The 15,962-nt window shown below is 40.7% G+C and overlaps 1 protein-coding gene across 8 annotated transcripts in view; it reads right to left on the bottom strand.

Annotated features, from left to right (window-relative positions):
* CUX1 (cut like homeobox 1) overlaps window positions 1-15,962 on the bottom strand; it is a 259,697-nt gene that overhangs the window by 183,703 nt on the left and 60,032 nt on the right. For all 8 annotated transcript variants that reach the window (XM_081172847.1, XM_081172850.1, XM_081172849.1 and 5 more), the window contains exon 2: window positions 14,074-14,184. In XM_081172847.1, the coding sequence (XP_081028973.1) occupies window positions 14,074-14,184 (111 nt within the window). The remainder of the gene's footprint in view (window positions 1-14,073; window positions 14,185-15,962) is intronic.

Below are 15,962 nucleotides of genomic sequence, written 5' to 3'. Positions count from 1 at the left end.
TATTGAGATTTATATTCCTTCCTTCCTTTCTTTTTAAATAATTTTTATTGAGTTTTACATTTTGGTTACAAACACATCAAACAAATAATAAAAAATTAAATTCCATGTCCGTCCGTCCCGCGCCCCCACCCCTTCCCCTCAACTTCCCCTTCTAGGTTTTCTTACATATGAATTTGTCCTACTTGCAATACTATACTTCAAAATGATGTTCTTTAAATCAGATGTTGTTGTATTCTTATCACTTTAACCTCATCTCTATCACTATGTTAGTTTTGTTAAATGTAAGTGTTTAGTCAAACCCTACTAGTGAGTCCATTTCTTTACATTGATTCCGTAAATAAAGGTAAAGGGACCCCTGACCATTAGGTCCAGTCGTGACCGACTCTGGGGTTGCAGCGTTCATCTCGCTTTATTGGCCGAGGGAGCCGGCATACAGCTTCCGGGTCATGTGGTCAGCATGACTAGGCCGCTTCTGGCGAACCAGAGCAGCACACGGAAACGCCGTTTACCTTCCCGCCAGAGCGGTACCTATTGATCTACTCGCACTTTGATGTGCTTTCAAACTGCTAGGTTGGCAGGAGCAGGGACCAAGCAACGGGAGCTCACCCCATCGCAGGGATTCGAACCGCCAACCTTCTGATCAGCAAGTCCTAGGCTCTGTGGTTTAACCCACAGCGCCACCCGCGTCCCATGATTCCGTAAATACAATATACTAAATGGTTCCCAGTCTTTTCTAAAGTCTCTACTGTCTTTATCTCTGAGTCTTTCAGTGAACTTCAGCATTTCAGCATATTCCATCAGTTGAGATTTATACTTTCTTTCTTTCTTTCTTTCTTTCTTTCTTTCTTTCTTTCTTTCTTTCTTTTAGTTACCAATCCCAAGAGTAAAACAAAGTAGTAAGAAACAAAAGAAGTACCATAAATGATAAGGCGTACAATAATAACAACCTAAAGCAGAAGCAGTCCATTCAAAACGGACAGAAAAATCAAAACTGCTCTGAATTTAAAATGACAGCATTTGTCATTCTTAAAATCCCAGGGAAACAGAAATGCTTGCACCTGGAACTCAAAGGACAGCAACATCAGGCCTCCCTGGGAAAGGCATTCCAAAGGCAAGAGGCCACCCAAATATCCCAGCCTCAGTGCTCATGTGAAATTGGGTGGCAAGAAGACTTAGTGAGATGACACGTGCAAAGAGGTACAAACCTTTAACAACATGCTGTTTAAATGTTTGCTTCCATCACCACCCCCACCCTGGCTTCCTACAGCCTTCTGAGGTCAATGAAAGGGTGTGGTATTTATTATTGAAAATAATTTATATCCTGTTCTTCCTCCCCAAGGAGATCAGAGCAGTGTGCAAGAAAATGAGTAAAGCAACAAAAACAAGAAACAGCAAACAAATCCGCAGCCGCCAAACTGGGGGGGGGGGGGGCTCAAAAAGAAAAGTCTCTGCTGCCCTTCTAAATGCAGTGAAGGAGCCAGAAGACTCTCCCAGAGCAGGGAGTTTGGGGGAAGTTGGGGGCTTACACAGAAACGGTCTTCTCGTGTCACTTAAGGAACACCCAAAAGAGACAGCAACTGTGGAAGATCCCACCGCTGAAGCAAGAGGACATAGTTTCAAGCTATAAGATGACATGGATTCAAGGTACTCTTTCTTCTATCCACAAAAAAAGTACAGTCGTAGCTTGGAAGTCGAATGGAATCCGCTCCGAAAGTCTGTTCAACTTCTAAAACATTCAGAAACCAAGGCGCAGCTTCCAAATTGGAAGCCACACCGGATGTTCGGGTTCCAAAGAACGTTCGCACACCAGAATACTCACTTCTGGGTTTGCGGTGTCCGGGAGCCAAAACATTCGACTTGCAAGTCGTTTGTCAGCAAAGGTACGACTGTATCTGAGTTTGGCTATTCTGGAATACTGGCCAAATACATTTTAATACAGTTAATCTGCCCAATTAAAAATGAGGTAACTATTCAGTTTGCAGGAATAGAAGAAAATCAAAAGAGCCTGGTCCCACAGGCTTTTAAAAAATGTGATGCTGGCACTTAGGCATTTGAATTTTCTTACCCACACCGCACCCCCAAGCCTGGCTATGAACTCCTGCAAATGTTGTTAAACCACCTTAGTACACAGCCAGGAGAAAGCAGACAGCATCCTTCCACTCAGCTGAGTAAGTTCCTTCTATTTTAAGCAATCTAAATGAGTGTTTACAAGAGGAAGCACAGCCAATCTTCCTTTAATTGGTTTCAAAATCAACTAAATAAAGCCTTAAGATTTTTTTTTTAAAAAAAGCATGATTATTTTCTCGGCAGGAACACTAAATATTCCAAACACACCCACAGGGGGGAAAAACTGCACAGCACCCAACAACGATGTGCTTCTCCGCTAGCCAACCTGGTGTTCCATGCAGAATGCTCATCCACAACGCAGCTCTGACAGGGGTGTTCAAAACAGCTTTGAAGGAACCCCTCAAAGCATATCAAAAGTTATTCAATAAAAAGATCGGCAGTGGCAGGCAAGCCTCCCTGAAGGACAGTTTAGCCAATGCTACTGATCTTTCCTGGGCAAACCTCAGCAGCGGGGGAATTTAGGTTGTTCAGTCCAATGCAACAGTCTCTAGCCTGGCCCTATACCACAGTGGTTCTTGTCAGAGATTGTTTTCCTGGGAGGACATGGCACAATGATCGTTAATTGGGATTTTTGTTTGTTTTTTTAAAGGCTATCTTAGGCATGGAGGTGGAACAGAGCTGGTTAAAAACTTGTATTTCTTATCAATAAAAAAAGTTGGTGTGGCACGAGCAAATTTTTATTCTGAAAGTGTGGCCTAGAAAAAAAAGTTTGAAAACCACTGCTTTAGAAGAAGACAGAAACAAGTCAATTTTTGCAATTAACAAAAAACACATATGTTTTTCCACACTTCATTTTGGCCAAGAACAAAAGCACAGTATTTATAAAAATAAAAAAGTAAACGTCCACAAAGTCCCTGGACTGATGCTTGCCAACTAAAACACCTACTACGAATTTAGTAATGGCTTAAGCAAACATAAATTACAGGGCCAGACATTTTAAAAGGGAAAAAAATTGATTTATCGTCACACTGGAGACACGGCAGGATAGCAGTGTAATTTCATTTTTCCATATATTCATCAACACTGAAAATGCATTAATTGAAAAAGAATCCAACAGTTGTTATTTTTAAAAAATCTCTATTCATTTCTTTACTTCACGTGTCCCTAAATTTGCTTATAACTAACTCTCGAGGGGGGAGTTTCCTGTTAGACACAAACGGGGAGAGGGGGCTTAGGGGTGGAGGCTCCTTCCTTGGGGTGGCTGGGTTGGGTTTGATGGTCTTCTACTTCCTTCAAGTCTTCTGAAATCTTTTTTAAGCAAATATAATCTTCCTCTTAATTTATTTCCAGATACGACTATTGCCAATGATTCAAGATACAAAAATAAGTAGCAATCATCACCGGGGAGTTACAGTACCAGTCCAGGGGACTGGATTACTGAAGGGGGGAGATGTTCTTCACCTCCATCTTCAACATGGAGCAAGCACCTGTCTACAAAACTCATGCCACAATAAATTGGTTCTGCAACATTCAGGCATTATTATCTGCCTTATTTGCTGCTTGAATCGGAGTTAGTTTCTGTTGTTTTAAGAGTTTTTATGGTGCGGTTATTCTTGTTGAGCTTTGTTATTGCAGTACATACTGGAAATTTAAAAGACAGAATAAAAAAATCCTTAATAAATAATAAAAGCTCAAATCCTCTCCACCTTTCAAATATGATCGTCAGAAAGAAGCCCTAATAGGTATTGAAACCTATTAGCAAAGCATGCTAATATAACTTTTCTGTTCTCCCAGTTTGAAGATTACAAGTATGTTACAATTTACAACAACAGACAAGGTGCTTTAGATCTGAACAAAGATCGATTGAAGATTTTGCATCACCAGCTATTTGCTCATTCAACTTGGCAATTACTGATTACAGTTAGCTTCAAACTGAATCACTTTTAAACTTCTGTTTATAAATCAATCATCTTTATTAAAGCAAGCAAAGCTTCTGCCCAGCCAATCAAACAATCGAGTTTTAGAATATGCAGACAAAATGTAAAATATATACATTATTGCTCCGCTACATTGTAGTTTCAAGAGTAACCGCTTAACCTTGCATAAACACTTAGATCACACTCACGATAGTTGCGAGAAATTGCAGGGGAGGCTCTCCTGTCAACCAGTTACATACCAACCACAAAAAAGGGAGGAACACCACTGGCTGGCAGAAAAGAAAAAGGTAGCATTTATTCCAAGCCAAAGATCCTTCCATAGGGACACATTTTTAGCAGCAATTCTCAAATGCAAGGGACTGGTGGATAGACATATACCAGCCAATAATAATATTCTACAGAATACTGAAAACTCCTCCCAATGAGGAGTTAACAAGGAGAATAACAACAGGAGCCACAGACTTCCTCTGATCAGGGTGCAATAATTGCAATAATTTTTGCAACATACTACATGACCCAATTAGTCATTTTAGCACTTGCTGGAAAGTGCTAGAGTGTTCTCATTCAAAGAAAGAAATCAGATAGATCTCACTTTAAAATGTTATTTGCATCTGATCTCTATATTCATTCACAGTCCCCTCATAGTCTCTATTGGGGGAACCCTGCAGGTGCTGATTGACTACAATTCCCATCATCCCTGAACGCTGGGTCATGCTGGCTCGGTTTGGTGGGAGATTGAGTCCAACATCACCTGGAACTACACTGGGATCAAATTATTTCAAGTCAAGGCTATCCATCACAATGTCAGAAAACTAACACATTCTTTCTAAAAATGGTCTAAAATCCCCTTCAAATAAAATCACGAGCACTCCTAATTAGATTGCCATTCCCTGTCCCCAAAATCACTGCCAAATTAGAATCCCAAGAGTTGATAACGCATTTTTATTTTCTATGGGAATTTCTTCCTTTTTATTCCTGCATACTTTTTAGAAATCCATTTTAAACATAATCTGTTCAAGACCCTAATATTTAAAACTGATGTTCAAACGATTTCCCTCTACACACGAATATATGGTACAACTTGATCTCTTATAAATCAAACATTCAGTTATTTTAGGTAGATGAAAAAAATGCAGTTGTCAGTATTCACATAATACTGAAAATTGCTCATTTGCGCTCACAGTAAGCTTTGTGGTTGGGGGGGGGGAATGCAGTCTATGTGAAGTTTCATACCTCATGATATCAACCTACAAATTTATACTTGGGGGCTGCTCCTCTCTCACAGAAAAGCAAGAGGATATCCTGTGGTTACTTGTGATAGCCCTCAACCTGTTTCAAAAGTAAGGGAGGCCAGGGTGAGAAAAGTCTGAACTCTGTGCTCCTTTCCAGTCTCACCACACATAGATGCAAGGGGGCAAAGAGATGTCTGAACAGAATCCCTGCTTACAAAAAATCCCAGGACCCATGAAATTACATGGCTGAATATGGACTTTTAGCTCCATGGTTTGTTATGCAAAACTATGGTACAAAAAAGAAGTCTTCCTATGTGTATAGTCACTTTGTGATTAGTGTTAGCTGGAACATGCCCGGAGTTGTAACAAACACAGATCCAAAAGTACAAAAGAATTGAAGCCTAGGAATTTGATACATGTTTGTGTCTGTCTGTCTTTTATAGGTGTCACCTAAAGGTTAGATGCTGGCACTGAATTATGTGAAACACTAGACAGACAACCCAGGTCCTGTCTGGTTTTTTACAAGGGTGGGAGAGAGCACTACCAATTCTATTAACATGCAGTTGATCCCTCTCTCGCTCGCTCTCTTTTAAAAAATAAAACCACGTAAAATTAATTCCAATCCTTAAACCTAATTCTATCACCATATCATAGAGAAAAGGCAATCTATCACCATATCATAGAGAAAAGGCAATCACAGACACTTTGTTCGTGTTTTGCAATATATTTAAAACATTGTATATTGCTTCAGAAGAAAATATCTGATTTGCCTATCATACAACATGGGGGGAGAGTCTAATGAAATAAACAGCAGTTGAAATAAATCACTGCCACCGCACACAAAAAAATTTAGGGCAAACTCGGAAAGCCAAAAAGAGAGAGTCCATGGTGTAATTAACCAGATGCCTCTTAGGCAGTTCTAGGACCCTGAGAGTGAGATCATATGCTTTTCGGGAGAAAACTTCCCCATGGTTCAAAATTTCCATTTACTTAGGAGAGAGTTTGGGGGTCAGCAGGGGGCCATCACAACTCTGTAAGTGTTAAGGTGCTCTGTTTGAGAGTTCATTTATTCAGTTTTCTGTCAGCATGCAAGATTCTCTTTTTCCAGGCCAGTTAGAAGCTGTTTATGCTCAGAGCACACCTACTGCTGGTTCTGCTCAAAGGCTCTGCTGTGCGATTTCAGATTCCAACTGGATTTGACCATCAGAGTCTAGAAAACAGATGTCCGATGGGCAGTAAAAGCCCACTCTCTCACTTCCATGCCTCACCACTGAGCACATATGCAGGCCGGATAGATGAAATGGCCATGAGGCCGGCAATCAAATTTCCAAGGGCCTCTTTTGCCCAAAGGAAAATAGTCAGAAAGGGAGCAGAGGTCACTTCAGGCAGAGGCAGTTCAGACATCATTAGCAGCAATGGCAGATAGGGGGATCAGCCAGGCTTCTGAAGCAATGTTAAACCCCTAACATCTAATACCATGACACACGGATCCCACTCACAATTATAAGGACATATTCCCCAATCCATTTTAGCACAATCATCTGACCATTGCCAAGAGCTGTAGGTCAGCACATTCCATGGCTAATGGGGATTTGGACATACTAGTGGTAAGTTCACAAAACCTCTTGTAGCTGAGCCTCCTTGTTTTCTGAATGGGGACACCTTTCACTCCAATGGCTAAAAAGCTTCCGAGTTTAAAATAGCAACCATTACACACCCTCAGAAAAACTCCCCCTCCCTTCCATGGTTTCAGGTGAGTCAGTTTGTTAAGGGTGCTGAAAAGTTTCAGACAACTCTAACTGCTTTGCTTAGGACCACATCAGTGAGGCCGAGAGGGGGGTCTTGTTGTCTGGGTAACCCAGGACCTCCGTACATACCGTCCAGGTTTTAACACTTCTCAGAAGTGTTAGCGAACTAGGATTCTTTAGGGGAGGCCATGACAGTTTAAGTAGCATGATACTGCTTTAAATGCAATACAGTGTAGAGAGGGCCTGAATCTTGCATCCAATCAGACTTTTAAACAGGTGCAGCTGCAAATGGCTATTTTTTTTAAGCCAACATCTTCAGACACCATTTGTGGCTACAGTGGAATTGCACTGCAAAACTGAGCGGGAGCCAACTCAGTTTCTCCCTTCGATATTCCCAGTTCTAGGCTTGAACAAATAAAAAATGCCTTTAGCTTTTTGATCCACATTAACCCTCCAAACTCCCACCTCTGATGATTTCCTGGGCATGCAGAACAAAGCCGCTAAAAGCCATTTATAAAATAAGTATTTCTACTAGCAATTATGTGGTCAATTCGAGCTCCTGAGTGACTTGAGGAGATTCTAAATTATCAAGATCGACCACGTTCTCAAAAATTAATAAGGGATGCTTAGATGATGAGCTGCAGGACCTGTAAGAAGCTGCACAGCTGGCAAAACAAAATGGCTGTTTTTAATTAAAGCCTCTTCCCCCCACCTCCTGATTTTAACACAGTATATGTTTCAGACAGTCTTAATCCTAAAATGGCCAGAACACCCTATAATTAACTATTTTATTAAAGTGACTAACTGCAGAAAATTCAAATGCATGATATCACCATTATGTAACAGAACCTAATGTACAGTCCTAGCGAGGCCTTGTCCAGAAATATCACCTTTTGTCAGTTGTACTCAAACTCTCACAGCAAGGTTAACTCATAAATTTTACCTCTGAGCATTCACTGCTTATTTACAATGAGAGACTAACTCCCCAGAGGGCCCATTGCTTTAACAATGCAACAAAGCTCTCTCCCGAGCTTGCTCAAAATCTAGCTGCTTTTTCTCAACAGATATATAAAAGGGAGCACATGAAGGAGGGAGTCGCTTCAGTTCTGCAGCCAGTTTCACAGGGAGCCAGTATTCTCCCAGCACAAATGCAGCAATAGCTGACCCTCTTTAATAAGGGTTAAAGAATCAGGGATGGGTCATGGGACAGCACGCTCCCTCCCCATCCAGACCTTTCCCTGTTGTGAACAAATCCCACACATTTGGTATGTCTGATGTTAACAAAAGCTCACATGAAGTTCAGGGCCTGGGTTTTGGAGCACCCCCTAAATTTGGGTTAACTAGGACTAAGGCCAAGCAATATTAATCTGAAACAGGGTAAAAAGCAGTAGTATTGTGGGAGGGGGGTTCCCAGAACAAGCGGAGACTGAGCATGTTTGTTCCATTACATGTGCATTGCTCTTTCAACATTATAATCTGCTCGTATTATTGACTAACTCCCATTCATTTTAGTGGGGCATACAAAGGAATACTGATCTCAAAGTGTTGAGTTGTGCTTTAGTTCCTGACTAGTTAAACTGGTAGTGGGCTGGTTATTCTAGAAGTGACTGGGGCATTTTTGCAAGCTCCCTAGAGACATATTGAGATGGCACAAGATATCCATATAATTCACATTACCAATTTGGAAGTGAAACAAGATTCCTGTCAGCTGAAGCAATTCATATGCAAGCCATTTCACAACACATGAACTTAAATATTCTGAATGCATAATGAAGTAACCTGAAGCATTCCTCACACATACCTGCCAAAAAGAAGTTCGAAGAAAACTGGGGCCAAGTCACTGGAAGTTCCTTTCACAGGGTCTTTTCAACCAAGACATACATTTTGGTAGCAATCAGTATCAAACTTCTGCGTCAAGTTGTTGAGGGATGTAGCCGCTGGCTGTTGCTCCCAAACTATGCTACATTAGCCGGAACACAGACATATGGCACCAGATGTTTTCCAAGATAATGTAATAAGACCCAGAGGGAGGGGAGGATCAGCTGAATAAATCTTTGAATTTAAAGATTTAGAAAACTTTTTCCCCTAACTTCAGTGGTAGCAATACCTGCACGCGCTACACATATTACAAATGCATCCATCTCCAAAATACTGTAGTAAAAATAAGCCGAAGCACAGAAACAAACCACTGGTGTAAAAAAATATGCAATACTTCTGCAGCAGGGGCTTAGTCTTAGGAGAGGTTGCATTCCTGCTGCTAAGGCAGCTGGTCCCATGCAAAGTCTCAGAAGGTGGTTGGTAAGACAGATTCTGTTCCTGAGGACACCTGATCTCTGTGCAGTTGGAAAGCATGCAGCCCAGAAGAAAAGATTTGAATTTGCTAAAAGAGCTACAAAAAAAAAAACATACTTGATCGAGTCTCTCTGATCTCTGGAACATCCTAAGAGCCCAGTCTGCAGACCTTGCAGAGTTGTAACTGCCACTGACAGTTCAGCAGAGTGGGGCTCTGCTCCAGGGTTCTTCTAAATACCAGTTTACTTGCAACGGATTCTGAGAAAGTTCTTTAGGCACCCAGGACACCAGTATGTGGAAAGCTAAAAGCCAAGAGATGCTTAAACTACTAAACCTGTGACAAGACATGGAAAAATTTGAGAGGGAAACAATCCTAAGGAGTTCACTCAGATACTCCAACACTGACTGTCACTGTCTGTCTGCTGCATAGAAATCAACAAGGCAACTGAAAAAAATTAAAGCTCTGGCATGACCTTGTCTGAAACGCCTTTCCTCTCTCCCCACCCATTGTGTGCCACCAAGATTCAAGCAGGACAAACCAGGATATTAAAGAGACTTAGCTACAGCTTTGTAGGCTCTATAAAATAACCCAATGGACTGCCTTGAAGGCCATGTTTGTTGCTAATACCATTTACATCAATAAACATTTTGAAATGAGGAGTTTTACCTACTGGTAGACCAGTAACCTACCCCCATTTGTGTATGTGTACCACCCTGTAATTTAATTTATAATTCCAACATGTGGCCCACCAGGCTTCTGAATGGGGCCTGCTGACTAGGCCATACGGCTTGGGTCCTATTTCACTTAAGTTTACTATCCTCCACCCCCACAATTCAAGGAATTGATACTAACCTTCACAGTAGTACCAAAACTGGGAAATAATTTCCCCTGGTGCAAATCTAGCAGTATAGCAAAGTTCCTCCCAGTCTCCATCTACTGTAACTTCAAGCATATGCAAACAGGAATGCAAGTTCTCAATAACTCAGTTTCTTCCAACCAGTTTTTACTTGTTCTATTAAAGTTAATGTATGCTGTATACTGCTTTTCTGGGTTTTTTAAAAAAAGAAATGTATGATTTATAAATATTTAAATAAACAAACAAACAAATGGTCAATGCCTACGACTCCATCCTGCTTGTTGGAAACAGGAGTAGAACATACACATAAAAAGGTAAAGGACCCCTGACAGTTAAGTCCAGTTGCAAACGACTCTGGGGTTGCGGCGCTCATCTCAGTTTACTGGCTGAGGGAGCAGACATTTGTCCGCAGACAGTTTTTCCGAATCATGTGGCCAGCACGACTAAGCCGCTTCTGGCAAAACCGGAGCAGCACATGGAAACGCCGTTTACCTTCCCGCCAGAGCGGTACCTATTTATCTACTTGCACTCTGGCGTGCTTTCGAACTGCTAGGTTGGCAGGAGCAGGGACCGAGCAACGGGAGCTCACCCCATTGCGGGGATTCGAACCGGCAACCTTCTGATTGGCAAGCCCTAGGCTCAGTGGTTTAGACCACAGCGTCACCCGCATCCCTAGAACCTACACATAGTCTGCCCATTAAAAAAAATTAATGTCACTATTTTCCTTTATTTCACTTTAGATACATGCTTTAAAGCCCTACTAGTATATGCTGACTCTCGTGTGCTGGAGTAAAAGGCAAAGAGAAATTCTTTTTAGGGAATGGTTCACTTTCATAGAATCATTATATACAACAGTTAAGATAATCTACTTTGAGGAAGAGGCATAACTCAGTGGTAACGTTTCTTACAAAGGAGGAAAATCCATTGAACACAGTAGGCTTTCTTCTGAGAAAACATGCACAGAATTACGTTATAAATGCATTAACTACCATATTTTTCGCTCTATAACACGCACCCGACCATAACACGCATGTAGTTTTTAGAGGAGGAAAATCCGTAGGCATGCCACCCATAGGCATTCCCTCCATAACACGCACAGACATTTTCCCTTACTTTTTAGGAGGAAAAAAGTGAGTGTTATGGTGCAAAAAATACGGTATGTTGAAATTGGTTCCATAAAGGAACAGGATAAAAATCTTAGAAATATAATTCATCTCAGTGGTTCACTGAATGTTTGAGTTCAGTTTGACAAGGAACTCACATTTAGTCTGGAACACCCAAAGTTTGCAATGCCATCCGTTTCAACAACAGCAAAGTGTCAGGCCTTGTGAATGCTTCTGTTGGCCTAAGCAGTTCTTCTGATACCTTCCCTGGCTGTGGCAATGAGAGCTGCTATCCACTGGTGCCTGTAATCACCTGAGAGAGCACAAGATGGCCCTGTCGGTTCTTGCTGCCTGAGTTGTGTCCTCAGTCTTTGCATGAAGTAACTACATTATCAAGCATGCTGCAGCTGAGACAGGTCTCTTATGATTCTTTAATTGGCCCCACTTCAATGTTTAGCTCTTAAAAGAAGTGTGTATAATACGGTATATAGATTAATAACAAAACTCGTTAAGTCAAAAGGGTGAAACCCCTTTGCAGAGTGAGCAAATAGGTTCTCCATTACATTATTTGCAAACAACTCCACACCAAAACAACAACACAAAATGTGTGCAACTTTATTATTTTGGGCCTTCTGAATCCTAACATGCTGCAGGCTCATTTAAGGAACAACAGACAGAAGCTGCAATATACAAAGGTTTTTTTGTTTAATCTCATGTGGGCACATTACATGCAATCTCTTTACATAGTTTGTGTTTTTGTAATAGCTTCAGCTACACAAATCAATATTTGTTCATGTTCCAAACAACAGATCTGTGTTAACACAAACACTCAAAAAGTATAGGATAAATATAAATATTTTCTTCTACCTTATTGCATCCAACATTGTCTAGATGACATTGTCTCTGTCATCACTGTGAAAGTTCACTGCAAATTCACTAGCTGTGAATTATGGTATCAAAACAGTTGGTTTGGTTTTTGCTATTGTGTTAGGGCACTGGGGGGTGGGGCTGTAGCCCTTTGAGTGCTATTGGGCCTCTAACTCTCATCAGTCACAATCAGTACAGCCAAAAGTCAGAGACAATAGAAGCTGTAGTCTGACAATATCTTGAAAGCCACAAATTAGCCACTGTTAGAGACTCTTTTATTTTAGTATTCCCCCGCTCCCGGTACTAAAAGTGCCTTACTCTTCTCCTCGTCACCAAAGCTGTCTTCTACGATTCTCTCAGTTAAATCAAGTGGTCCATCTCACATCTCAGAACAGCAGCCAGAAAGTAGTATTTTTAAAAGTCAAGGAATTTCAGAATTTACATCTTGAAAATCAAGCACTTTGCTAGGCAAACAGACTTTGGAACACATGAATTCTTTACACTTGTCTGTCTAGTCCGGTATTAGCAACCCTCACTAGCAGCAGCTATCCAGGGATTCAAGACAGGGATATCTCCAGCCCAACACACAAGTTTTGTTGAAGTACAAATGCAGGAAAGTGAACCAAGGACCTTCAATGTGCAAAATACATGCTCTTCCACTGAGCTGCAGCTCAGCTACTTTCTGAAAGGTACCAAAATGAAAAACGGTGGGCTATGCTCATGCTTACACAACACATTTACTCAACCAAGATAGCAAAACACTTCCCATTCTATACTTGTCGATCTTTGCAATCTCAACACCACTACACGGAAGAACCTTTCAAATGTGCTTTCTGCCCATACAGAAAAGATTGTAATCTTACCTAATGCAATAAAGCTAACATGAGGAGCTACTTTTACCAAGCCATAGATATTCCACATTTTCAATTGGTCACAGGACCTTAGTAAAAATCACTTTGGTAAAATTCACTTTATTAAATGCTGCAGCTGAGACATGAATTCACTATGGTTTGTTAACCTACATAGCACATAATCATTACGTACATTCATGGAGTGAAAACATCCCCAGAGCATTAAGCACTGCCTTAATGGATTCTTAACAGTAGCCAATGATGAAATAGTTAACTTCAAATGGATGCAGAAAGCAAGGTAAATATGGCCAAAAGGGGGGTGGGGGTGGAGTGGGGCAATGCCCCCTGCCACCTCTGCGTGATTTCATTGGTGTGAATTTTCTGGACAAGTTTTATTTGAATTTTTCTGACATCCTAAATTGACTGAGACCTGTTTTAGCATGTTTATTTAACCTATTATTTAGTAAGTGCAACTTTTAAAATGCCATGTTAATTTTATATGCTGTATAAATATATCAGAGCTTTTTCCAATAGCCAAAGGCATGTCAACTGAAATTATGTTGCGGTGAGGGGTGTGTGTGTGTCAATAAAGCACACTTATTGTACTTTAAATTATACTTTCAAACCAAGTCAAAGCTTTAATAAATATATGCTTTTAGATACAACTCTATAGCAAACATGTCCCTAACATTAAATATTATGCGTATAACAGAAAAGCTACTTTTAACATGCCCAAAGAGCTGTCTATTAATATATTATTATTTTCCTAGGTACAACAAAAAGGTCATTACAATTTTGAATCTGCTCAGTTTAAGTGGCATTATATTATTAATTAATTTTATGGATGTTTTCTACAGGAACATAAAAGCAGTAGAATTTTCTCTCTCTCATATGCGTGCTGATTCCACAGTGTGAATAAAGGCAGTGTTATAGTTTAGACTGCTTCTAGTCAAGTCAGAAACACACACCCAAAGTTATATATACCCCAAGCTTAAAATATGAGTTCCAATGAATAATCTGCAAGTACAAGACACACAACTTTGTTTCAATGGGAAAAAAATTGTGGGTCTGTTAATATTCTGGGAAGTAGAGATTTGCAGAATTAACATCACAGCTTACCTCTGGAGTGTTTTTCTTGAACTCACGGCTTTGTTCAATAAGCTTCTTTCTTGATTGTTCACTTTCATCTTGGCGGTTTGCCAACACTGTCGCTGTGGCATCAAGCTCCCTCTATCAATGAAAAAGAAAGAGGGACCATAATTTTAACCATGCCCGGATACTCTTGCCTCCCCAAAAAGACAAAATTTGAAAACTCAGGTGGTGAAAGTAAATAGATCTCATTGTTTTAAATCCCTTAACTGAACCATTCTTTCCTTGCCACCTCTCATGCAAAGTTATTATAAGACTCTCCATGAAGTTGCAGGTCAATACAAACTTGCATAAATGACATTCCCCTATTTCCTTGGGTAAGGCAAGATCATTTAAGGCTGCATGCCTCTACTAGTATTGCATTAGATCTACCTTTTAGGCATGACTTTTGACATTATGAATAACTACTGAATATCACAACTAATACATTATTTGACCTTTCAGGGTTTTCAGGTTCTAGAGACAAGACACAATAAATGTGGATTTTATTTGTATAGGAACTTGTTCTGCTGAACTTGACCCTTTTGGCCAATTTCTTCCCTTTCAGCTAATCAAGAAGACACAGAGTTGCTTTCCCTTTCTTATGAATTAATTCAACCAAACCCACAACAGGGGCAATTCCATTAGGCCCAGCCATTGCCAGCCTGATATCCTAATAAGCTGATGGGAGTTGTATTCCAAAACATCAAGAGAGCAACAGGCTGGTGTACAATGGGGTAGAGAAGGCCTATCTTCTGGTCCTTATAATATCTCTACTACAAGAGTGTAGAAAACAAACTGGACACACCTAGTAGTAACAACAACAACAACAACAACAACAACAACGTCCTGTCCTCTTAAGTACCTACAACTATACAGCTTTTCACAACAAAACCAATTTCAGTGCTTCATCTGAAAAGCTAGCTCCTTTTCAAAGCCATAGCTGGCCAAACATCACATATCAAAATTTAACTGCTATGGTTTTTATATCACTAGTAAAGCTTGTTAACAAGGAAGTGATGTCTAAGGATCCATGACTGAGGGGTGGAGGGTGGAGAAATATTTTCAGCCATAGACTCCAGTTTCTAGGGAGTTTCAGCCCCAGCACCTTTCTTTTTAGAATACTTCATACCTCCCATGAATACATGCTGAATACAAAGTTGGTTGTATCTAGCCCAGCACTATGTATTCTACCTTGTGGCGGCTCTCCCAGCAAGCAGGACTAGCAAAGACTTGAGATTCTTGAAAGCACCACCACCAAGCCAGGCCATGAACTCCAGATCACAAAACCAGACAGCAGCTTGCCAAGGAAAAGACAATTTTGCAACTTGCTTAATTTAAAAGTGTTTGGCCGTAAGATCAATGGATGGCAGCTGATCAAATTCTCTGATTAATTCATCCACTGCCTTGTTCCATGTTTGCTGGTTTTATGCACGACAAAAATGAGTCCAGGAACTGTGTCACTCTGCAATGTTGCTATGCACCAGTCACCTCACCGTATCTTCCACCTCTACCCAAGAGATTCCCTTACTTTTTGCACACTCTAAATAGCAGGGGACGTGTATTGGCAGAAATGCCCCAGCTGTGCTGAGATCCATTGCTGCGCCGCACTATCATGTTTCCCCCCATATCTCTGTCCATTTTATTTAAGCACTAAATTCAAGTATATGCACCACATTCCCATGAAGTCAATAGAAGTTGTGTTATGTACCTTGTGGGAGGATTTGCCTCTAGATTTGTCTTTACCTTTAATCGATTTCCTTTCATTCCAAATCTGATGTTCATGAGAAGTGAGAAAAACAGCTCACTAGTGAGTCAGAAGGAAAGAGAGCCCCTTCCCTCGCAACAAAATGTTGTGTGCGGCGGAGTGGCGCCTTCAA

The sequence above is a fragment of the Podarcis bocagei genome, assembly GCF_964188305.1.
Source record: "Podarcis bocagei genome assembly, chromosome: 15".
Taxonomy (NCBI): domain Eukaryota; kingdom Metazoa; phylum Chordata; class Lepidosauria; order Squamata; family Lacertidae; genus Podarcis; species Podarcis bocagei.
This window is presented reverse-complemented; position numbering and strand designations above follow the sequence as displayed.